This window comes from Canis lupus, chromosome 17 (genome assembly GCF_003254725.2).
Source record: "Canis lupus dingo isolate Sandy chromosome 17, ASM325472v2, whole genome shotgun sequence".
NCBI classification, from domain to species: domain Eukaryota; kingdom Metazoa; phylum Chordata; class Mammalia; order Carnivora; family Canidae; genus Canis; species Canis lupus.
This window is the reverse complement of record NC_064259.1, coordinates 62979678-63005317: the sequence shown is the minus strand read 5'-3', so window position 1 is coordinate 63005317 and position 25640 is coordinate 62979678. Positions and strand designations below refer to the sequence as shown.

The following is a 25640-nucleotide window of genomic DNA, read 5'->3' as shown; positions in this document are numbered from 1 at the left end:
GGCGAGGCCGATGGCCCCCCGGGGCGCTGGGGAAGGCGCAGCCTGAGTACCCCGAGCCGGTGCCCCGTCCACGCCCCCCCCCCCCGGGCCGCGCGGCGGGAGTCCTCGGGGAGCTATGCTGAGGCCGGGCGGTGCGGAGGACGCCGCGCAGCTGCCCCCCCGGCGCGCCCGCGCCCGCGCCCGCGCCCCTGTGCCCTCGCCCGCGCCAGGCCCCGTGGCCCCCGACGGCGCCCGGGCTTCCTCCCGCCTCGGTCTTGCCTGCCTGCTGCTGCTGCTGCTGCTGACGCTGCCGGCCCGTGTAGACACGTCCTGGTGGTGAGCGAGGCCGTGGGGCGGGGAGGGCGAGGCGCCGGGTCAGAGGCCGGGGGCAGCCGGGGGGAATACGCCGCTCCTGGCCCCGGTGGCCCGGGAGGCCAGGCTTCGGCTCCGACGGGGCCGGGGCGACCCCAGCAGGACTGTCACTTAAGCTGCGGAGTGTGGGGGGGGCGGGCGGAGAGGTGTGCGCGGGCCGGGGAGGGGGCCTGGGCGCTTGGGGCGAGGACGCCGGTGGTCCAGGCTCCCCGGACTCCCACGGGCCGTGCGCCCTCCGTGTCAGCTCAGTCCTCCCAGGGAAAGGCTATCTTCCAAGTTTCTCTCTGGGTGGACCCCGGGAACGAATCGCCCAACTGGGGCCTTGGGTGGCGGTCCAGAGGGCCCGGGGAACGCGAAGGTCGCCCCGGGGGGGGGGGGGGGGGAGGGCAGCGGGCCAGAGCGAGGAGCCTCTCGTGAGTCTACTCCACCCCGCACTGCAGTTCAGCTTCGGTGAGGCTGCAGCACCCAGCACAAGGTTTATAAGTGGAATCAAGGCACAAATATTCCATTAATTCCCACAATTAAAACAAACAGAACACTTGGGTTTGCATAATTTAGGCGTTTGTCTTCAGCCTCAGCCTGGAGGATGTTATTTCGATCCCTGATATCCTTCTCTTCTTCCTTTTTCTTCCCCAGATGACCACCCTATCTCTTCCAGCTCTCTCCCCTCCAAGAACTAGAGGCTTCTGAAGTCCCACAGTATTGAGACCCTCCCCTCAGATTTCTTGCAGGCCTTAGACTCCAGACACTGCACAAGAGGGCCGATGAGGCAAAAGGCATTAAAAACCCACTGGGTGTCTGGTCTTTCCCCAATCCTCCTGCCCCCCACCCCCCCTCCAGACCTGGATGGCATTCATCTTTTTCTCTCAGGAGAAAGAGCCGCTCTCCCTCCTCCCCCACCTTCTGTTGATGGGGGCGAAGGGGGAGGTGGACAGAGAAAGGCAGTCTTCTCATCTTTTCTCTTCATGGACCCCCCCCCCCTCAAACTGGCCTGACTGGGCTCTTGCCCCTCCCTACCCAGCAGTGCCCCTTCCTTTCCTGATTCTGCCCCTCCCCCCCACCCTCCCCACCACAGAGTGGTCTCTCCTCCCCTTGCACCCTGTGGCTTTTCTCCTCTAGACTTGGAATCTGGGCTAGAAGGGTTGAGGGGTGGCTGGCTGAGGGGGTAAGCAAGCTAGGGCTGCAGATTCCTATCATTTCAAGATGCGTTGCTCTCCATCTACAACACCCACCCCCCAGCCCCCATTTTCCTGTTTCAGAAAAATCTCTCTTTTGGATCTTTTTAATCTCTGCAGTGTTGGGGAAGGCAAGGGAGGGGGTTCTGGATGGGGGAGAAGGGAGGCTTGTATCTTACATCTGGCTTGAAACATTCTTCCTAAGGGAAAGAGAAGAGGGGATGAGGAGAAAAGCCTTTCAAAGTTCAGAGTGAGATCAAAGCCACCCTAAACTGTCAGGGGCTCATTTTGGCTGGGGATTTGTGTGTTCAGTGGCCTGATGGAGAGAGGATGAAGTGACCACTGTGCATCTTTATCCATCCCAGATGGCAGTTTGCTCTTGGGGACTCTTATTGCTTCTTACCAGTTTGGGAACCACTTGGTGTTTAGGTGAGCAAGTGTCACTCTGCTGATTTCGGCATCTTGGTAGTGCTTCTTGAAGACCCAACTAGGGTGCCTCCCGGCCCCCATTTTGCCCCCTTGGCTACTCCCACTCCTTTCCTTTCTCCCTTCTACTACTCTCACCCCACATGGTTCATATTAAATATCTTGGAAAAGCTCTGGGTAGAAGAGCTAGAGACGGGGCAAGCCCCTGATACAGAGGGAGTCAGTAGTCCCTGTGAGAGGGAGGAAAGCAGCAATGGAGCCAGGATGGGGAATGAGTGCACAGATCATTTCAATATCCTTGCATCACACCTGTCACAGCTGTAGGCTCCAGGTGCCTGCCTCAGTGGTCATCACTTCTGAGATAAAAGTGGAAAGCTGCTTTCTAAAGGCAGGTCACACGGGTCAGGTGATTATCTCTCTTTCCTTTAGGAAAAAAAAAAAACAAAACAAAAACCCAGCAAGATTGATACCCTGTCCAAACCCTGGAAGAGATGCCTGTTGACTGTGTGTCCATGTTCCACTCTAGAGCAGAAGGTCACCACTATCGCCAGCTAACACTCTGATCTTCCCCACAGCCCTTCCCTTACTCTCTGGTCACTCTTTCCCTCTCCCCACCTCTCACTGGAGGAGGAAACAGATGGTCTCTTCTTATTCTGTGAAAAACAGAACAAGAAATAGGGGGCTCCTCGCATGGGCTGCCCTGTTTCATTTTGCATTCTGCAGGGAGCCGGATGTAGGGAACCCAAGAGCAGGACAGTGTCTGCAGATTCATGAAGGGAGAGGAGCAGAGCAGTATTATTAAATTAGCATTACTGTTACGGACAACAATTGCCATTTAATGAGCCTTTACTAAGCTCTGGACCCTACAGTTAAATACCTTAGGAGCATCATCTTCTTCCATCCCCAGAGTAATGCAATGAGGTAGATACTATCATTATCCCCATTTCACGCATAAAGACAATGGGGGCTAGGAGGGGAGTGGTAAAGAACTTGCCCAGGTGCACACCAGTTTTGGAGCTAGGTTGCCTCTATTCCTGGTTAAGCACTGTATGCTCTCTTGCTTGTGGGATGAACACAAGCTTGGGCTCTGGAGTCAGATGTCCTTGGTTCTCTGACTAGCCCTGATGGACAGAGCTGGGTGTGAACCTCAGTTTCTTCTGAAAAATGGAGATCTCTGTCTCGTAGGATTTTTGTTAAGGAAAACGTTTCAAGAACTGTAAAGTACCATATAAATGTTGTGGTGTAGAGAAATTTAGGGAGGGTAATAGTTTTATCCCTGCATTCAAAGCCCTGTGTGGGCTGGGCTGAATTGTGTACACCAGGGGACTGTAAGAGGGGAAATGAAAAGAGGATCCCTGGCCTCATTAAAAAGACACAAATATAAAACATCTGCAAATAGGCTGGCAAATCAACAGGAGTAAAGCTGTAATTGAAATGAAGTTTATGGCTGGCTAGGGGGGAAAAGAGAGTTGGCAGTAAATCAGAGTGGTTAGGTGTTTATTTAACAAAGTTACTAAGTATCTGCCATGTGCCAGACACTGTTCTAGGTTCTGGGGATACCAAAGTAAGCAGAACAGACAAAAATCCCTACCTTCATGGATTAGGGTGTCTGAATCACCTGGGGTTGTTGGTAAAAATGCAGATTCTGATTCCATAGGCCTGGAGTGGGGCCCAAGATCCCCAGATGATGCTGACACTGCTGTTCTAGGGACCACACTTTGAGAAGCAAGGGGCTAGAGTAGGGTATGAGTCACTCTGTCAAAGGAAGGCATGTGAATTGGTCAGAAGCAGGTGAAGAGAGCATAGCGGGGCAGGAAGCCGGGAAGGCAGTGAAAACAGAGCTGGAGTCAAGGGCATCTTGCCTCTTACCAGCCAATGAGCTGGGGGTGCCTTAAACATCTTTGTGCCCTAACAGCTGAGCTCAGTGCTTGGCACATGGTAGGCATTTTGCAGGCATGTGTTGAATTGAGAGGGGCCTCAGGCTCAGTTTTATTGGAGGCCCTCGCACCAATGGCAAGGGGCTGACCACTGGCCAGTAAGCAAGCACTCTGCTCTGCAAATCTTAGTGGGGCACTTAATGCAGCTACTTAGTGGGGTATGGGTGGTAGTAGAGAAACCATTATTCTCCTGTCTTAGACACTGAACAGATGTTCCCACGCTCAGTGAGGATGTAACAAGAAGGACCAATGTGGGCTGCAGCAGAATGGATTTAAGTCAGACCACAGGAAGGACTTTTTGCCAGATTTTGGCCTGCCCCACTCCAGACTGTCTCATGAGGGCTGGATTACTGGTCTCCCATTCCCATCCAACCCCCCTTTTTCCAAGCCCCAGTAAAAAAAACAAACACCCATTGCTTAGACCAGTACTTGGGCTGAACTAGGGAAGCAGAACGGTGGTGAGACAGGGACCAGCTCCAATTCCAACGGTCTTGATTCTCCAAACAAAGCACCGCGGCAGTGGGTGTAACTCAGGCTGTGCGTCAGGCGGCCTTTTCCGGCCTGGCCCAGCCTGGGGTGTTTATTTTGTTTGTTCCTGGAAGCTATTGCCCTGATGGACAGTACTGCTGGGGACACTGATTCCATGGGATTTGTCAGTGGTGGGCCAGCCCTTTCCCCCTCCCCTGGGACAGATGGGCCCCATCAGCCATGAGCTCCAGAAGAGGCAAGCATCAGCCTCCTAGTGTTTGTTTGAGTTGGTGTCACCAGCGATGACCTAGTTTGTGGGTGAGGGCCGGGTGCGCAAATGTGGGCGGGGGCGGTGGGGACATGGAGCCCAGGGCAGTGCAGCTTTTCCCCTCTCCCCACTGGCTGCCTTCTGTTCTCCTCATCCACTTCTAGGCCCATTTTTGGAATTTTTCCCAAACCACAGGCTCATTCACAGCCCAAACCAAAATCTTTTCAGCCTTTAGCAGCAACTGTCCTCCTTGACCCCCACACCTGTTCAGCAAAGGGGAGAGAGGTATCCCTTTGATGTGCTAGGAGAGGAGAACAGAGAATCCCCAGCAAGCCAAGGAAGGCACTAGGTGTTGGGAGAGACAGTGAGGGAGTGAGAAGTAGATGAATGGGTCAGATCTCACTTGGTGGCCTTGTGGGGAGAAAAGATGATGATGATACAGTCCTATCTTCTCTGAAATGTTCTTCTTGAGGCTTATGGTAGAGTCCAGGGCTAAGAGCATTTGAGTGAGGAGAAAATATTGCCTTGAGAAATTTGAGATGATTCTAGCAATCCACCTAATTTTTAGTAACCCACCCCAATTAACCATTTTACAGTTGCTTGAATCAGGCAGACTAGGGATTGGAATATGTTGCTTTGGCTTCCCACAGCCAATAGCCCTCTGCCCATGCAGGTTTATCCAGGACATCAGGCCTTCTAAGTTGGGGAGGATGACTGTAAAAGAACATTCATTAATTAAGAAGGGCCCTGGGACCTGGAAATAAAGGGTATATGGAGGAGATCTGGGGGTGGGGTCTTTCTTCCCAGACCTCAGGACTGGGGGGTGAGGATTTTTTGCTACATGGGTCTGACTCGAGCTGTAAACATTCTCATAATTGCCCAGTATGTCTCTTTCCACTGGCCCCTCCTTGTCTCCATCCTCCTTTCCCCAAACCATGTCTTCATGGATCAGCCCCGTAGGACGTGCCTCTTACATGTGGGTGTAAGAGTGTTGTCTCAGACTCTTGTTTTGTTAGTTTATTTTTCTCTGAGGCTCTTAATGTTTATTAAATAAACAAGCAATGGGTTTGTGTGACATGCCCATGGCTTCTATGTATGTGACACATGCCTGGCCCGTGTTCTGAGAGTGTGTGTCACTCTGGCCTTTGGCTGGGGAGCGGGTGATGGTGAGAGACCGCTCTGCAGCTGCGTAACCATTTCTCCAGAGCTTGTGGGGAAAGCTGTACCCATTGGCCTCGGGGAATGTGGGTTGGAGGAGGGGAAGGAACCTCTCTGAGTTCTGAATGCCAAACCTCTCCCCTCCTTATCCCCTTTCATGAGGCAGGAAAAGGACCAGAACACGGGGCCATTTGACAGGGCCTTCTCTACCTTGCAGGTACATCGGGGCACTGGGGGCCCGAGTGATCTGTGACAACATCCCTGGTCTGGTGAGTCGGCAGCGGCAGCTGTGCCAGCGTTACCCAGATATCATGCGCTCAGTGGGCGAGGGTGCCCGAGAATGGATCCGAGAGTGTCAGCACCAGTTCCGCCACCACCGCTGGAACTGCACCACGCTGGACCGGGACCACACTGTCTTTGGCCGAGTCATGCTCAGAAGTAGGAGCCTCTTCCACCCTGCCCCAACTGCTTCTCTTTCTGTGCCTGGGGTGGTGAGTTAGTAGGATAGGCATGATCCTCCTCCCCTTTCCTACACATTGCCTCATAATCAGACGGTTGAGGGCAGAGCCCAGGATACAGTTGGGAACAGACCCTCAGTACCTGAGAGATGTAGGCAGGGGCCCCTCTAAACTCCAGTATTCTAGGACAGCACAAAGGTACAGGGTTTCCTAGCACTTCCATCTTTCTTCTTCCTTCTCCCTTCCCTCCCCAAGCCCAGCCTGGGTGTTTCCATCCAGTGTAAGGCTGAGGACTAGGAATGGCTGCTCTCTTCTTACTGCCACCATCACTACCCTCATCCCAACACTCCAGTAAGGCAGCAAGGGATAAACAGAAAGGTGATATGTAAATATTTGGAGAGTTGGCGGCTTGGCAAAAGCGCTAAGGGGAGCCAGACAATAAACTAGGAGAAAGGGAATAAGATGGGAATCTGGCAGTGTCTGGGGGCCAGGGGTGATGAGTCATCAATCCCCAAGAGCAGGATGGGAAGGAAGTAGGCCGGGGGAAGTAGCAGGTCTCCCCAAACAGGCTGACCCCTGGGCTGGGGTCTCCATTGTAGGGGAACTGTCCAGCAGAGCAGGCCTGAAAAGGCCTGGAATGTGGACTGAGGCAGGCTTAGCTGAGCCTGGATTGGCACTCAGTGGGAGGGGATGACTCACTGTCAAGCTTTTCAATGGATGGACCCAGAGAGTTTGGAAGAAAGCAAGAGTACAGGTCAGCCCAAGAGGTCAGATGTACAAAGAAGTGGACAGAGAGTAGTGAGGATCGAGGGGGAGAGGTCAGATACTCTAGGGAATGCTCTTGAAAAGGAAGGGTGCCTTGAATAAAGGGGGTGCAGAAGTTGCTCTATGAAAGACAAGAAGAGAGGAGGCTGCAGAGCCGGGAGTTGTGTGGGCTGAAGAAGGTGACAGACATGGGCCTCCCTTCTGAAACCTACTTCTACTTTTCTCTCTGCAGGTAGCCGGGAAGCAGCATTTGTATATGCCATCTCATCAGCGGGGGTGGTCCATGCTATCACCCGTGCCTGTAGCCAGGGTGAACTGAGTGTGTGCAGCTGTGACCCCTACACCCGTGGCCGACACCATGACCAACGTGGGGATTTTGACTGGGGTGGCTGCAGTGACAACATCCACTATGGTGTTCGCTTTGCCAAGGCCTTTGTGGACGCCAAGGAAAAGAGGCTTAAGGATGCCCGGGCCCTCATGAACTTACATAACAACCGCTGTGGTCGCACGGTCAGTACTTATGTCTATGCATGTACATTCATGTCTGCTGGGGGTGACCAGTATGTGTGATCATGGACTGAATGGGAAGGTGGAAGCACTAATGGCTTCTTCACTCCAAAGGTCTCAGCCCCTATGGGATAGGAACAGTACATACAAGGGAGCTTGGGAATGTCTAGATTCAACCAGGTGCATAATGTGTCTTCACAGAGGTGGAAAGAAGGAAAAGGTAGAGAAAAGAGGGGAAATAACTGTTTTTTTTTTAAAGGTTTTATTATTTTATTTATTCATGAGAGACCTAGAAAGACAGGCAGAGACACAGGCAGAGGGAGAAGCAGCCTCCCTTCTGAAGCCAGATGCAGGACTCGATCCTGGGAATCCGGGGTTACGACCTAAGCTGAAGGTAGACGCTCAACCGCTGAGCCACCCAGGTATCCCGAGGGGAAATAACTTTTTAAGAAGGAAAAGAACCACCTCCATAAAGACTGAGGAGGATGAGATCTTGTTCTAGTCAGTTCACTGATTTCTGAGCACCTCCTATGTGCCTAGTATGTACTGTGCTGGGTAATGACATGCCAAAGAGGTAGAAGGCATGGCACCTTGAACCCTAAAAACATGTGATAACTGGAGGATGTGACAGCATGCTGTAATTACGAACATAATCCTGTGGCTCTGAAGTTCAAACAGGCTACCATGGAAAGGAAAGCACTGTTGGTCCAGGAAGGATCCCTGAAAGAAGAGGTTCTTGAATTTGATCAGGAAGAAAGGGTGGGATCTGACAGGGGAAGAGGAAACAACCGATGGCCCCCCTGTCCAGCCTAGGCCAGGTCCGGCAGATGTCAGAGCGCTCATGGTTTCAGCCCTGGGGAGGACTGAAAAGTGCCCTGACTGGCTGCCTCTCCCTTACCTGCTTCCCCACCACCCAGGCTGTGCGGCGGTTTCTGAAGCTCGAGTGTAAGTGCCATGGCGTAAGTGGCTCCTGTACTCTACGCACCTGCTGGCGTGCGCTCTCAGACTTCCGCCGCACAGGTGACTACCTGCGGCGGCGCTATGATGGTGCTGTGCAGGTGACGGCAACCCAGGATGGTGCCAACTTCACAGCAGCCCGCCAAGGCTACCGCCGTGCCACCCGGACTGACCTTGTCTACTTTGACAACTCCCCAGATTACTGTGTCTTGGACAAGGCTGCAGGTGAGTAAGGAAAGGGACATGCATACGAGAGCCCTGCTCTTGGTGCAGGCACCCCTGGTTAATCATGATGTTAGGGGAGCAGTATTGTGGGAGGAGTCAGTCTCCTCCCTACATGAACACCTTATAATGAGATTGATGATCAATGCCTCAGGCCTCCGGTCCCAGGGCTGCCCATGCTGGGGAGAAGTCATCTGTCACTCCTTTAAATCCCCAGCATCTGAGGGTATAGTAGGTGCTATTCAGGGAATGTTTAAACGAGTCACCCATTTTCCACAGCCAACAATGAGTGGACTGAACAGGAAAAGCATGTGATGGAGCTCTAAGTCTCTGGCTCTTTATGATCTAGCTAAAAAATGAGATGCAACAGGGAGACAAAGGCAACTGCAAAAGACAGATGACTTGAGAAATCAAGAAAAGCTTATTTGAAAATGTGGAATTGAAGCTCTTTCTTGAAGTGTAGGGATGACCTGGACAGCCTACAGAGACCAGGCAGATAAGCAGAGTGGCAGGTGGGAAAGTACACAACTGTTCTGGGAACTGAGAACTCAGATTCATCTGAATGATGGTTTGGGATAGGGGAGACTGGAGATAAGAAGATGGGCTCCAGATTAGACCATTAGTGGCCTTGACAGGCTCTATCCAGTGTGCTGCCATTGAAGATTCAAAAATGGAGTAGGGGGAACACGGATAGAGGAGATCCCAGGAGGGCTAATCACTAGCAGCAACCTGTTTTTTATTCTGTTCCAGGTATTTGTAGTGGAATTCTTGGGGATGCTGGCAGTTGATATGCTATCACCCCCAAAGAGGAGAAGTTACCATCTTGGCTCTTATTTTAGTTCAGGCAGGTTAGACTAGGAACAACCTGCAGCACAAAAGAACTGTTCTTCCCCTGTTACTGTCACAGGCTCTCAGGCTCTTCTCTGTAGACTTGGCATTCAGGCCTTGGGTGAGAGAGAGCCAGAGACCTCAGTTGTCTTCAGGTCTGTTTGTTTTCACCCATCACTGTTCTTCATGAGAGTCAAGTGGCTCAGAGCGAAACTGGGCACAGAAACAGGGTGGGCTCCACCCAAGTAACACCCAAGTAGTTTGTGTCCTTTGGATGGTGCTAGGAGAAGGGTTAAAAGAGCCCTTCCAATTCTCCCAGTGACTTCCCGCCACTAGGTATGTTTTCTCCCCACGTGACAGGATTCAGAGGACTACTCTCTGAATGCCTTGAAATAATTCCGTAACATCCGAGGTGTAAGCCTATGCTGCCATCCTTAAAATGCACCTTTGGGAAGGATCTTTGGAGTTACAAGGGAGGATGGGTTCATATGTGTGTTAGTTTTTCTTAGAGACATAAAATTAAGTCTCATAAAACCCAAAGTGGAGCCTGGAATTCAAAGGGTGTAAGTCATCCCAAAAGGGAGTAGGGGGCCAGAAATTCCCTTCAAAGCAGTCCTATCCAATTGAACTTTCTGTGATGACAGAAATGTTCTATGTCTGTGCTTTCCAATACGGTAGTCACTTACTTACCCACATGGTATTATTGAGTATTTGAAATATAGCTAGTGTGACTGAGAAACTAAGTTTTAAATTGTATTTAAGTTTAGTTAATTTAAATCTGGATGACCACATGTGGTCAATGGCTATTACACTGGACAGCTCAGCTCCAGAAAGTAGAAGAGCTTTGGCTACACAAGAGAAGGACTTAAGCCCAGTCCTTGGAGTTAGGAGACTAACAGAAAGAGTACAACTAGTTAGCCTACACACCAGAGAAGTGGCTTCCTAACATTTTGGATTTAAACTCCTGTCGTTAAAAAATTCTTGGAGCGTGTACCTCCAAAATGTGGATATTTACTTATAACAGATAGATACTAATATGTACATTACAAAACATACAAAGTAGAGATTTTAAGTTTATGAGATAAAAAACAAATATAGAAGTTCTAAGTTCTAGCATTTTTCTTTGCATATCGCAGTAGAATGCACAGCCTACTGTGAGAAAATCAGTCATTCTGTTCCCCTTCCTCAATCCCCAGGTCAGTCCCTGACCCATCTCTGTGGAAGGGTTAGAGTAGGTACTTTCTAGGGTCTACCCCTTCCAAATTTCTATGATTTTATGATATGTTGGCAGGATATCTTTTGCTAAAATCAGTCAGAATGAAGTCCTGAGCATTCTCCGTTCAGGGAGAGAACATCATCCTTTCCCTTCAAGGCTTCCTAACTGTAAGGGGCAAGGCAAGGGATATTCTGTAGGAATCCCATAGGGATATGCTTCTGGGCAATAAAGCTAATCAGTTCACCTCCCTCAGTTGAACAGAGATTATAGTCATGGTATAACAATCCACTGAGTCAGATGCTACTATTATGCCTATTTTCATAGGAGAAGACTAAAGTCCAGAAAGATGAACTACCTTGGGAAATCACACAGCTAGGATGTGGCAGAGCTGGAATTTAAACTTGGACAATCTGACAATAAGGCCTATGCTTTTAATGGTCATACTGTACTACTTCCCTGAATAGTACAACTTAATAAAAGATCAACTACGGACCAAAATACTAACAAATGGTAGCTGGATCAGAGTTGTGGCAAGACTTCTTGGAAAATATAAATTATAGGCTAAGTTGTTGTTTTTTTTTGTTTTGTTTTGTTTTTTTAACTTTTTAGTGTGGACAACTTCAAACAAAGCCCTTACCCAGCTTTAACAGGAACATTTTAAGGCCAGGTCTTGAAAGAGATATGGAGCCGTGTATTGGCAGGGGGGCTGTTGCAGGTGAACTCAATGGTCTTTGGGGAGCCTTAATGGTGGGAAGAAGCCAGGCTGGTGCAGAAGGAAGTAAGAAGATGGTTATTTTGGCTAGTTGGGCATATTTTCAGGAAAAGAGATTCTTTATGGCTTCCTCATGAGGATGTGGGTAAGGGAACCCAGAGCATAAGAGGTAACTTGGTTCTCACTCTCTCTTTTCTCCAACCCAGGTTCCCTAGGCACTGCGGGCCGAGTCTGCAGCAAGACATCTAAAGGGACAGATGGTTGTGAAATCATGTGCTGTGGCCGAGGATATGACACAACTCGAGTCACCCGTGTCACCCAGTGTGAATGCAAATTCCACTGGTGCTGTGCAGTGCGGTGCAAGGAGTGCAGAAACACTGTGGACGTCCATACTTGCAAGGCCCCCAAGAAGGCAGAGTGGCTGGACCAGACCTGAACATATTAATACCTCACTCATCCCTCTACTTCAAACCTCCTGACTCAAAAGCACAAGATCTTTGCATGCACACCTTCCTCTACCCTCAACTCTGGGCTGCTACAGTTTCTATTTAAGGACTTGGAGAATAATCCAGAAGGACTCTAGTGTCCTGACTGGTTCCTTAGCCCTAGGAAGGAGTTGATAGGGGATGTAAGAAATTGAATGGCTCCCTGACTGCCCCCTCCAGAGGTTAGAAGGGACAGTGGAAGAGGTAGGGGTCTTCGGAGTTATATAAGTTGCACTAAAGCACATGGTCAAGGCTCATTTTTCCTTTCTTTTGTACCAGCTTCCTGACACTTCTTGTGTGTGCAAGAGGAAGGGTACCTGGAGAGAGCTTCTTTGTGTTCCTACCTGACTGAGAGTAGACGGGACAGAGATGAAACCACATCTCTTCCCTGGGTCAATTTGAGCAGACTGCCTGGTACCCCAAAAGGAACTCTTAGGCTATGACCTTCTTCCATTATCAAGAGCCTGGGATTGCCAGATAAGAGTTAGCCATAGTGTACAAGGTTCCATTCACATCCTCATAGGTTTTATAAACTGCTGTATTTTGTAGGGGAAAAAGTTATATAACTATACACACATACATTTCTCTTCCAATCTCCCTCCTCTTTTCAACCTATATCAGACAGCACGTTGCTCACTCCCCTTTTGCTCACTTGCTGCCTGTTCAAACCCAGGGGCATGGAGTGGTTCTTAGCCTAACATATCATTAGAATACCCTAGAACACTCCTGAGAAAGAATAATTTAGCAAACTTGCCTAGGCCTTGGGATTTATTTCTTTTTAAGTTTCTATGAATTATTCTGGAGGTCAGCCAGGTTTGGGAAGCCCTCAGTAAAAAGGTATGGGATTCATGGGGGGTGGGAGAGGGTAACCGGCCTGATCTCAAGGGCCCCACATGAGTCATCCGTGTATACTAAGCAGGTTGGGAACTCTGGCTCGGCCAGTTTTTAGGAGAGGATCCTGGTCTTTGAAGCTAGGAATGGAAGCCAGTGGCTACAGAGGAAAGAATTGCTGGGGCTTGGGGCCAAAGTGGTAAACAGCTTTGAAAGCAGCCTTTCCCCATTTATTCAACAAATTTTTATTTACTGACTCTCCAAGTCCTGGTGATTATTATTGTTCACTCCATCTTTGGCTTAATAGGGGAATTCCTTCTATGCTACTACCCACTGCCTAATTAAGCTTGCAGTAGTGGAGTCTCCAGAGATGGTAGGCTTAGTTAGTAAGCTAGGGGAGAGGATATAGAGTCCCAAAAACTATGATGTCCTATCTTTCTGTGACTTGGACAATGGCTGTCTCTGCCTGGTGATATTTTAAAAGACCAGAGTAGCATAGAAATTTGCAGTTATGACAGACTTGGATTGAAATCACAGATGTGAGATTTACTGTTTTGGATATTTTGAGCAAGATACCCAAATTCTCTGAGCCTTTATCGTCTCATCTGTAAAACGAGGTTATAAACTTATTCCACATATTCAGTTTTAATTATGAACCCAATTCCAGCCAACAGATGCTCTTACCAAAGTCCCTAACTGGTCTAGCCCATCGTGACTTCTCTTGGAACCTTCCATTGAGAACTGTAAAGTATTGACAGCAGGCTGCAGATTAAGGGGCCCACACACGGAATTCTGAATATAGGTGCACTCCTCCTTTCCAAGTTCCTCTCCAACATCCCTTGGGGTCCTCACGTGTTTGTGGAGCAGCTTCACTCTGCACAGGCAGCAGAAGGATGGGGGAGTCAAGCTCTGGGCCATGGGGGCAGATTTATTTGGATGATAGGACTAATATTTGTGTAACCTGCTGAGACCTGTGTGGGAGAGTTTAGGGTGGTTTTTCTTTTGGTGAGGGGTTTGCTCCGGTTTCACATCTATTAACACAAAACATGAGCTAGTCAGGGCCCTTGTGGTCTGCGGTGAGGGGATTCCTGTGGAGAAATGGGACTGAGTGAGTCAGGCCAGGGGAATGTCTTCCTTGCAGAGTAGAGTCAACTGGATAACTGATGAGCCAATGGTGGGATTAGGGAGGGGGAAACAGGAGGGGAAGAGAAGAGCTTCTGACATCTTGAGCTGGGATGAGGAGGAAGAAAGCCTTGGGGTAGTGGGAAGGTGAGAGGGTCATAGTCAGTCTGAATCAAGAATAGAGCTGATGGAATTTATATAAGGGTACTGTCTGTGGGTAGAGCCTCAGGTCTTGGTCAGCCCCTGCTCTCACAAGAATGCTGGGCTTACCACATCATTGAGAGGGAGGCATTTCTGGGACTTCAACCCAGGTTCAATCTGCCTGTGTTCTGTCACCTATTCCTTTTCAGTTCCTTCCCTGTGGAAGGAGCTGACATCTCATTATTGCTCTGTGCTTCTCCTAGCCTCCAATTCTAGTTTGTAGAGGTCCAAGTTTTACAATTTCCTATAAACGATTGAGAAGAACAAGCTGTCCAGAGAGTAAGATATTTGAACAGAGGAGTGGACAGTGAGAGAAAAGAGGTCCATGTGAGTCCCACTACAGAGGCTATGTGGTCCCAAGAAGGAATGATGACCAAACAAGTAATTTTTCCTCTTATTTCTTAGCTTGCCTCTGCATTCTTTTTTTTTTTTTTTTTTTTAAATTTATGATAGTCACACAGAGAGAGAGAGAGAGGCAGAGACACAGGCAGAGGGAGAAGCAGGCTCCATGCACCGGGAGCCCGACGTGGGATTCGATCCCGGGTCTCCAGGATCATGCCCTGGGCCAAAGGCAGGCGCTAAACCGCTGTGCCACCCAGGGATCCCTTGCTTCTGCATTCTGATTGGCTTTAGACAACTGGCATCCATTCTGCAATAAACAAACTAATTTATTCGAAACAAGCAGCAAAAGGAGAGCTGCATTTGGTGCAATCAGGGCTCCATTTGGTTCTGCTGTCACCCACTCACTGCCTCTAACCCCCTCTCCTACCCCTTCTCTGGTCAATAGAGGTCTGTCCCTCTTGCAGCTGTCCCCTAGCCCCTCTCCTCTCGGACACTCCTTCGTGTCAGTCCTCATTTCTTCACACTTTTAATATTTAGTAGAATGCATTGCAGAAAGTGCTATTTGGATACAAAGTTAACTTCAAAGACATGATCTCCATCCTTTAAAAGTCTTAGACTCTTTTAGAGAAGGCACATGGCTGAAGTACCTCGGCTGCACAGCCTGTGGCCAGTTTCCATCACGTACAAGTAAGAAAGCCAGCCTTAACCTAGTCGTGCAGATAAGAGCCAATGTCTGTTATTGCTAGCCTTGAATAATAGCACAAACCTATATGCTTTCTTAGAATGATGCTGGAAAAATGAAATCAGGGACTTGGGATTATTTTTTAAAAATTAAAAACTGCCTGGCCCTGAACGTCTGTTTGTAGAAAATCTTGTAGGTCTGACTCATGACCACTCATGGCCTCATTTCTCTTCCTCCCTACTGCAGAGAGTAATTTCTTCTCCTTTTTCTTACCTCCCGTAGTAAGAACACCAACCCCTAAGTCTTTTGCCAAATTCTCAGATCCACTCAGGACATTGGTTTCTACATGGCTTAACAGAAGAGATAATCAGGTTTTCTCCCTCTCAGTCTTTTCTGAGGTTTTTAAACACCCTCAGTGGTCATAGGGCAGAAGCCCAAGGGAGGACACCAGGGAGAGTATGTTTCTCATCCCTGGGAGGCCGTCAGCCTTGCTCCTGCAGCCAAATTACAGCACCAGAGAATAATGTGATGCATTCCTGGGCAGGTCCGTGGGACCCTGGGCTCCTGGGCCTTGTGGAGAGAGGTGCCAGACACAGAGCTCTCCGTAAGCAATCCTGCAGAGCCGCCCCCTGGGTGCAGAAATGAAATACGGGAAAGCTTCACATTACACGGAGACCTGTAGCTCACACCTGGTTATTGATGGCCTTGGCAGAGGCCTCTGCCCCCACTTTCCACTTAGGAAATGCTTGCTACTATGGGAGCTGGGCACCTTTGAAGCAATGTTGGAAAACAAGAAAGATGCTTCTTTTCCACTCTTTGTTCCTTCTGTGAGCCTGCACACAACGCTGAGGATATGCACACACATGAGGTGCGCTTCTGTGGACATACACTATCTTCTCCCAGGCCGCAGCAGAGTTCTAGTCCTCCTCCCTCTCCCCAACAATAAAATGAGCAACTGGATTTCGGTCAAATTCTTCAAAAATCATACCAACATCAGAGATTCAGCCATCACAAAGGAATATTAAGAAGGTCCATTATTAATACGCAAGCAGCTCTGTGGTTTGGGGACGGGTATTCCCCTGGGAGGTGGCAGGAAAAGGATGCAGAAAGGGCATAGAGAGGAGAAATCAACAGGAGACAATTGCCACCCAAGCGGAATGGCTAAAACCGTGGGACTTCTCATGGCTGGTTCATGCTGGAGGTGGTGCAATTCCTGCCCTGTGTGCTAAGACTGATGGGGCAGCCTCCTAGGACTACACGAGGTAGGATTACCAAGCCTGCTGACCACGACCTGTTATTTTTAACAAGGATAGCTTTGGGTACCCGAGATAATCTCCTCTGGAGAGAGGTACTGGAGAGGAGCAAGCAGTGGCTTTACTAAGGTAAATATGTCACAGTTGCTGCACTGAATGGAACTTTCCTAGAAGCTGTTATTCCCTTTGGGTGACTGGCAGGTTTCAGGCAATAGCCAGTGGTGTGTCAGTAATATGCCTGTCCTTGACCCAAAAGGTCAAAGGGAAAGAAGAGAGGGACAGGTTTTTTTGTTTCTTTTTTTTTTTTTTTTTTTTAAGATTTTAAAAAATTTATTTATTCAGGAGAGACAGAGGCAGGGACACAGGCAGAGGGAGAAGCAGGCTCCATGTAGGGAGCCCAACGCGGGACTCGATCCCAGGTCCCCAGGATCATACTCCAGGCCGAAGGCGGCACTAAACCGCTGAGCCACCCAGGCTGCTCAGAGAGGGACAGTTTTTAAGTACATGTTTTCACTTCCCATTCATGGCTTAAATTATCCCTGAGCAGCTTTGTGGGTCTTCCTCACTTAAGACATTTTAGTCATCCTAGAGTTGAAAAAAGCAAGTGAAGCTTTCTCCCCTGGGCCCCCTAACTCTGAACTACTGTGTGTTCACTTCCATTAGGCCTATGAGTCTATGGGTGGAGCAGCTAGACACAGAAGTTCTCTTTCTTTGACCCAAAGGAGCTGAAATCCAGTGACTTTACTTCACCACCACCAGCCCCTGAAAGCAAGCCTTACCAGAAAGGCTGAGTGAATAAAAAGGGAAGACCATTTATTTTTTTATTTTTTAAAGACTTTATTTATTCATTCATGAGAGACACAGAGAGACACAGGCAGAGGGAGAAGCAGGCTCCCTGTGGGGACCCGATGTGGGACATGGGGGTCACGCCCTGAACCTAAGGCATACGTTCAACCACTGAGTCACCCAAGGGCCCCAGGGAAGAACATTTAATCCACATTGTCCTACTGACAACTTTCAAGGTGGAGTTTCCCCAAGAAAAACTGTGATGTTTGTAAGAAGCATTTTCAGGTACAAAATGCTTTACCATGGACATAATTTTCACAGCCACCCTGTAAGGCAAGAGACATTCTCGCTGTACAGGTGCTATTTAGAAAGGTTCAGTGATTTGTCCAAGGTCATGTGATACTGAGTGGCGCAGACAGAACTCAAATCCGGGGCTTCTCACTTCAAATCTTGTGTGTTCTTCTCAAAGCCTGAGAACATGCCTCTGGCTGGAAGGGTCAGAGTCCCAGCCCCTTCAGAACAGACACTGATACAAAATATTGAGGAGAGTATATGTGAGCAGAATTTACAAAAGAAACAGCCTAGGCCTTCTCTAGCCACATCAAGGAATCCCCTGTCATTTCCGCCACTATTTCCACCACCACAAAATGATCACTACACTAAGCAGTCTGTATTTAATCAACTCTGGCTCCTAGTGCTTTCTCTCTTTTTTTTTCTTCTTCTTCAGATTAACACTTAAACATTTGTTTTAATTTTATCTAGTTCTTTTAAAGTGATGCTGAGTGTGCAGAGTACAAGTAGTCCTGAGAAGCCATGATAGGAAACTGTTAAGGTTTTGGGCCTCTAAAGTATTTCTTAGAATTTCCTTTGAGATTTCACTCTTTTTTTTTTTAAATGCTGTCAACTCCTGGACTAGGAAAGTAAGAACAGGGAATGAGAGTGCTAAAAACCCATCCTATCCCAGGCAAGATGCCTACTCAAGGCCTGGTAAAAGTCCTGGGATCTCTAGCTGAGACAAGTAATTTATCTACACCATGGCAAGGAGAATTCACCCTGCAGAGAAACCTCTACAAGATGAGGCAGACAACAGATTCTTACTTGATCAAAAACTTTTGCTGCTCTCAACCCCTCCTCCCGCCCTCATTCAAAATCTGGACTTCTGTTTAGGTCCAAGACAGTGAGACAAAGCAGCTCCAAGAGAGGACGTGTGCAAGGGGAACCCTTCCCTGTTCAACCCTGGAATGCATTCCTTCAGAAACAGCCTGAGCCTGCACATATCCAACTTATCCCACTTGCGCACCCCAACTGTGAAGGCAGAAGGGAAAACTGCAGGAACACAGTGTTCATCCATCATAGACCCGGGCCCCCACTTGAGCTAGGGGAAGGACACCTCATGAAAACAGTCTACCTATAGTCAGGATCTGTCCCAGAGCAAACCTTACTTTTTGGTCCATCGATCTTGGCTCTCACTGCTCTCCCTGCTCCCCACCCCCACTGCCTCCGCATGTGGGCTCAGAAGTCATCATCTAAAGAATTCCACTGCTCACCTCCTGCATAGCAGCACAGCCCCATGAGGCCGCACACCAGATGGAGGGGATAAAAGTACGAGGTCATGGCTTCTAGCAAAAGGCTTTTTCTTAAACTAACCCTGACTCCTGGAAAAGAGGCAGAGCAGGAGAGTGTCGGGTGAGCTGCTGACGACAGCAGCTGCATGGGTCTTGTGTAAAAAGGAAGGAAAAAGCCTTCATTAAAAATTTCCCTGCTCCTGTCTCCAGACCTATTTCTGATCCCATATCTACTTCTTGAAGGTGTCTGAGGAGAATGCAGAGGCTGCCAAGCCGAAGGGTTAAATCCTTCCCATTTGTTGGGACCTATTCAGCGGGCTGCCACATACATGCTGAGGTGGAGGCCGAGCCCTGAACACGTGCCCTGTTCCTCCAGGCAGTTAGCTATGATGTAAAGGGAAAGGGTGTGGAAGGCGGACTAGAACTCTGGGGAAACTAAGAAGGCTGTCAGTAGGCCTCCAAAATGTTTGTGTGTAATAGACAAGGGGAAACAGGAAAATCATCATTCCTAGGATCGTTATGCTTGTTGGGTGACAAGGTACACAAGCAACAATCACAAAGGAAAAACAGTTTGAAGAATGGGCTGAGAAACAGAAGTCTCTGAATACAGCAATCGGGTGGAGGCGATTAATCAGCCTTTCCACAGGGGTGACTTCTGAGATGGAGTTTTAAAAGACAAGGTATGGACTGGTGGAGGCAAGTTAGAGAAGGCGTGCTAAAGCGAAGGAACTGGTATGCGCTGAAACGTAAGAGCAAGAATGTGCAAGCAATATATAAGGAATTTCAAGCCAGTACATATTATATACACTGGGGACGACAGAGAAATGAGAACGCTGAGATAAGGGCTGAAATAATGTGAACTAGCTGCATGAGCCTCGACTGTCACATGGTGCAGAGCCCCTGCAGGGCCGCACAACATCTTGATCTATGTCCATCAATGCAGGGGCACTGATGGGAAAGCACAGGGACGAGTCCATTTGTTATATGCACAGGGACGAAAAGAGCTTCACTGCAAACCCTAACAACTGCTAAGTGTTAACTACAACTCAATAGCATTTAAGGTTCTAGGCTAAATAAGAGATATGAAATTTTCTTTCTTTCTTTCCTTTTTTTTTTTTTTTTTTTTTTTTAAAGATTTATTTATTCAGAGAGAGCGAAAGAGAGGCAGAGACACAGGCAGAGGGGGAAGCAGGCTCCATGCAGGGAGCCCAACGTGGGACTCAGTCCGGGGTCTCCAGGATCACACCCCGGGGCTGCAGGCGGCGCTAAACCGCTGCGCCATCGGGGCTGCCCAAGATATGAAATTTTCTATCCAGAACTGTGATGCATTAGGGAGGCTTACAGGCCCAGAAATGGCACAAATCAAACCAAACTCTTAAGAAATTACAATGTAAAAAAAAAAAAATCTAAAATTAAAAATATGTGGTTTTTTTCCCTTACTTCCCACCTTAGAATCTGACAGGCCTTGATGTCCCGTATGATATATGGGACTTTTGCAGTGAGTAGGTTCATCATGTGTGAGGCCACAGTGAATGGGAGGAGAGCAATGAAAAAGCTTTAGGGATGACAAACCAGTTCACTGATAAGGGAGAAGACAGTTCTTGTGCACTACAAGCTGCTAGATAGAGTGGCTGCCAGGAACAAGAGATAAATGCCGATATCCTAACTTCAGTTAGGTCTCTGGCTTCTTGCATTCGTCAAGGTAAAAACCGAGCTATTTACCAGGCTCCTGTCATATTTCCTTACTGAGCTTTCTTAATTTTTGAGGACAAAAATCACAAGAACAACTTGTTCTTCCACGGTACTTTCCTTGTGCTTCTTTCAGAAAGAGTAAGTTGACCCTCAAACAACACAGGTTGGAAATACATAGGTCTACTTCTATGCAGATTTGTTTTATAGACACAGTGCAGGACTGTAAGTATATATTTTATTCTTCCTGATAATTTGCTTAATAACATTTCCTTAATTATAAGTATATAATTAAGTATATAATATATAATTAATATATATTATGTAACAGTATATAATAAAGTATATAATATGTAATATATATGACATACAATATATGTGTCCAGTCAACAATAAATTTTTGGCAAGTCAAAAATCACAAGTGGATTTTCAACTGTGTTGTTCAAGGGTCAACTATATTAGAATACACACCCCTCCCCAGCACACACACATACATATATACCATTGAATAAGCCAAAAGGTGAACAGTATCCTAATTGTTTGCTTTACTGAACTGGCACAATTTGGTGCTGGGAGGCAGCCACTCACACAGTGACAGTATTTGTTGGTATCATCTTAGTTTTTTCCTCCTTCCCTAGGCAGTTTATAAAAGGTGATTTCTGAAACCCTTCACAATAGGAAAGCTCAAGGGTTTACATTCAACTGTGAATGTAACTGTGATACCATTTTGAATTCATGAAGAAGCATGTTTCAGGTTGCACTATAATTTCCCTATGTACATAAGCCCATGGAATCTGACATAAGCTGATTGCTCATACTGGTTATTTTATTTACATTTTTGAATGGAAGAGATTTTGATACTCATAAAATATCTAACTGACTTATTAGTTTTCAACTGTTCTCCCAGAGCAGATAGTATAAAATAGACATCAAGACAGAAGTCTCAACTTGTATGACTGGTTAAGCGACCAAAGAAAATTTATTGCTCAAAAGCAATTAAAAAAAATTCAGTATGGCGCTTGAGGTCAAACAACAGATATGGTTACTCTCAATGCCATTTGAAAGATAAAAGTTAAAAAAAAAAAGTTAAGTAACTGTGTTCCTTATCTTTGTCCAAGTCCTATGGGAGAAGGTGGTAGCCAGGAGCTCAGGGGGCCTGGAATTGACTTAACTCTTTCTCTAGAGACCTAATATTGGCAGACATGGTCTAGTCTAAACGAGAACACAGGTGAATGGATGAAAGTGGGCTTCTTACAACCCAGAATGTGCCTCCTTACTAGCATGTAACAAATTAGACTTCTGAATTGGAAGATGCTATCATGCATCTAATTCACTGTTTGGAGATATGTATTCTGTTAACTGACCCAAAGAATAATAATTTCTACTTATTCCAGCATATGTAGCAAGCTCAGATGGATTGCTAGAGAACCAATGGTCACCAGTAAATTCCAAAGCCTGATCTGCAGTCTTCTGCCTCCAAGTCATTGTTCAAACTGTCTCACTTCCTTTCTTCTGCTACTACACTGGGTTAAATCAGTATACTCTTTGACCCCCTACTACAACCTCGGGCCTACTCTTCTACTCCATATACTTCCATCATTTCACTATATTTTATTGATTACATGCCTAATTAGTATAACCTCCCCAAGGATAGGTCCTATTCCTATTCTGAAATATGTATTCCAAGGTCATATACCCAGTGATCCAATTAGCACATATACTTGCTTGAGACAATAAAGAATGGAAATATTTTTTAGTTACTTAGAAAATCTTGGTGGTTCCCCTATAAAAAGGTAGAATCGTCCAGGATGCAGAATTGATCAGCAAAATTCGGCTTGGAAGAGAAGGAAAAAGAACCTTATCTCAGTGCCTATCCCAATATCCTATCTTATTATTATTATTATTTAAATATTTTATTTATTTACTCATGAGATACAGAGAGAGAGAGACAGGCAGAGGGAGAAGCAGGCTCCACGCAGGGAGCCCAACATGGGACTCGATCCCGGGTCTCCAGGATCATGCCCTGGGCTGAAGGCGGTGCTAAACCGCTGAGCCACCCGGGCTGCCCTCCTTTTATTATTTTTTAAAAATTAACTGATTTTCAGAATCAGTGACTACAGGATACAGCTTTGACATTAACAGTAGGCTCTGGGAAATTCTGAATAGCTCTTTCTTGTCTCTCCCTCATGACCACAGACCCGAGTAATTTCAGTTCTAACTCTTGCTATCCCATTCTGCTTCATAATGACATCACATTATTTCATTTTCTAAACCAGAATGCCCCATACCCCTTGTCAATCTGTCCTTATTAGGGAATGAGAGGATACAAAAGATGATGAAAATGAAGAAGTGACAGCTACTATGTGAATCTGAGGCGAGACATTTCTTACTTAAATTCTAAATTGTGGAACGCTTCATTTTTTGATAGTCTTAAACTATTCAGATAAATATAATGAATACCACTGTTTATAAAAACATGAATGGGGCCTTTGGGTGGCTCAGTAGGTTAGGTGTCTCCCTTTGGCTCAGGTCATGATCTCAGGGTCCTGGGATGGAGCCCCAAATTGGGCTCCCTGCTCAGCAGGGAGTCTGCTTCTCCTTTTTGCTCCCACCCTCTCACATGCATACATACATAAATAATCTCCAAAAAAAAAAACCACAAAAAAAAAACCATGAACTTTGTCAGTTAGGTGTTAAGATAAAAGTCCTACACGTCTCATGTTTGAAAGATAATAGGGCTCCTCTTTCTATCTTCCTTGTGTGACTGAAAGGGTGCCTAACTAAACAGAGTCTTCTAAAAAGGAAAGTCTTCTCTGGGTTGAAGATGACTTTTTAGGTCACTACACCTCATGTGAGGCACGTGAAAGTAATTCCTCAGTCGCTTCCAATCAAGTGAACAAACATGCAAGGGTGAGCTAATCTATTGCTGTGGTAGTAGCTTCTGTCTTATAACTAATACATCCCTTGCCTGTCTCAAACTCCCCGCTGCCAGACTACAAGGTACCTATGGACACACACTGTATTTTATACTTCGTAAACGTGCCCAACACATATCTGTCCATTGAATAAATGAAGGAAGGAACAAGTCCATCAACAGTAACATACTAATATAATGAATTTGAATGTCAAAAATGTGGAGTATATTACAGAATAATCATTATCATACTTTGGCATGCTATAGAACAAGAGTTCACATAGTTTGAAATGCAGAGGCTCTTTAAAAACTACACTTTGAAAACAAACTAAGATAAGCCCGACTGGAGTCCTTCCAGTCAATAAGCCAATACTGAAAGAAGAATCTCTTCAGGGTCTCCAGGCCTCTGAACTGCATGTTCTTAGTGCAGCTGTTGTTGGTGTTGTTGTTTACGGCAGTCTGAACAATATAACTAAAATACACTAAGAGCAAATTAATAAGAAAAGTCTACACAGCTAGGGCTTAGTTGAATTAGAATCCCTAGGCTCCCAATAAGGGCCAAATCCAAAGGGATCAGAGTCAAATAAATAAAAAATCCAGCTGAATTTTATCAGAGGGCAAAGTTTCAACTCCGAGTACCCCAGCAACCAAGGATGAATTATGCGTAAGATTAGTAAAGTGCCTTCATCTACAACCCAGCCAGAGAACATTCTTCTATCTCACTGTGACTGCAGGAAACACAGCAATGTATTTGCCTGCCAAGAATAGTTGTAGCTATACTCTAGATGGGAGTCTAACAAACACTAAGGGATTAAAATTTAATTGTAAAGCTGCTGCTAACCTGGGAGTCAAAGCTTGAACTCTGGCTTCACAAAGAAAGTGGGACTCTGGCATCTTGAATAGATGAAAACAAGAGCTGGCACGTTCCTAACAGAGGGTGTGAGAATATGCTCCCTTCTGAATTCTTCCCCAAACTACTTCTCTCTGTATATCCTACTGGTAATTTGTAAGTGCTCAATAAGAATAGAGCCCTCTGGGACACCTGCGTGGCTCAGCAGTTGACCGTCTGCCTTTGACTCGGGGCGTGAATCGTGGGGTCCTGGGATCGTGTCCTGCAACAGGCTTCCTGCATGGAGTATGCTTGTCCCTCTGCTTGTGTCTCTGCCCGCCCCCCTCTCTTTCTCTCTCAATCTCTGTGTCTCTCATGAATAAATAAAAATCTTTAAAAAATAGAGCCCTCTCCGACACTTTGAAGAATACATATACGTTTCATTTTCAGAATGCTTGAAATTATAGGATGAGGTGAGAGGGTGAATATGTGGTCTGATTTCTCTTGAATATCAGTTCTCTTAATTTTGTTGAGCAGCATCTGAAGCCGAAATAATTTCTTTTCTTGAAGATGGCTGTTAGAGATGGACATAAGGCAATCTTAATGTCATTATAGAACTAAGATAATTTTATTTTTTCCTCAAATTCAGAAAGAATATTAATAGCTAATCTTGTATTGAGGCCTCATCAGCATTAAAGAACACACCTAAGTTTCCTACCTACTGACACAACTACTAGAAGTACATCTGCTACCTAAAACTCCCATGTTAGCCAGAAAATTCTCACAAGTTATATTTTAGACCAAAAGTTTATTTTGTTCTGTTAAACTTCCCCCGATAATCCTTCAGACTTACCCTCTGACTTTGAAAGAAGAGTGATATTAAAACATGGAGTACACATTTTGCTTTATACTAAAAGTTTGTTTTGTTTTTACCATTTCAGAGAGTCAATCAAATTCCCTGATTCATTAAAAACCAGTACCTACTGTTTCTTTGGTATCACTGTACATTTCAGACAGTTAGAAAGGCTGAAGTGCTTTATACCATTGTCTGAGTAGATGATAGAAATCAAACAGTGTTCTTTGTTCTTAAGTGGCTTACTTGCAAGAATAGGAATGAAATTAAAGTGAACCCATTTAAAAGATAGAAAAGTAAATGGGCATTCTTTATCTTAAAGCATCAGAGTTCATCAAATATCAGAGTTCATCAAATAGGCTTGTATTGTGAAGAGTGAAGAGTTTTTCAGGCAGTTTGTCTACTGATGTTTTTATTTTTCAGTAAGCATTTCTGCAACCTAAGTGTCCTATCTTCTGAAAATCCCTATCGGCTTTTCATTTAAAACTCTTCTCCAGGGGCACCTGGGTGGCTCAGTGGTTGAGCGTCTCTTTGCCTTTGGCTCAGGTCGCGATCCCGGGGTCCTGGGATGGAGTGGCACATAGGGCTCCCTGCTCAGCAGGGAGTCTGCTTCTCTCTCTCTCTCTCTACCCCTCCCCCT

The 25640-nt window shown here is 46.7% G+C and overlaps 2 protein-coding genes across 10 annotated transcripts in view; one reads left to right on the top strand and one right to left on the bottom strand.

Annotated features, from left to right (window-relative positions):
- The first annotated feature begins 113 nt into the window (after window positions 1–113).
- On the top strand, window positions 114–16071 carry WNT2B (Wnt family member 2B). Its single transcript, XM_025452910.3, has 5 exons — window positions 114–315; window positions 6001–6221; window positions 7239–7516; window positions 8431–8695; window positions 11655–16071. The coding sequence occupies exons 1-5, from the start codon at window positions 116–118 to the stop codon at window positions 11882–11884; spliced, it is 1194 nt and encodes a 397-aa protein (XP_025308695.1). The 5' UTR covers window positions 114–115; the 3' UTR covers window positions 11885–16071.
- Window positions 13395–25640, bottom strand: part of ST7L (suppression of tumorigenicity 7 like) — an 86422-nt gene continuing 74176 nt past the window's right edge. For 3 of the 9 annotated variants that reach the window (XM_035700690.2, XM_035700698.2, XM_049095773.1), the window contains one exon: window positions 13405–13638. In XM_035700690.2, coding sequence (XP_035556583.2) covers window positions 13534–13638 — 105 coding nt within the window. In that variant the 3' untranslated portion in view covers window positions 13405–13533. Of the gene's footprint in view, window positions 13639–14504; window positions 24722–25640 lie in introns of those variants that run through there. The other 6 variants (XM_035700696.2, XM_049095774.1, XM_035700692.2 and 3 more) reach the window with 5 other exon arrangements.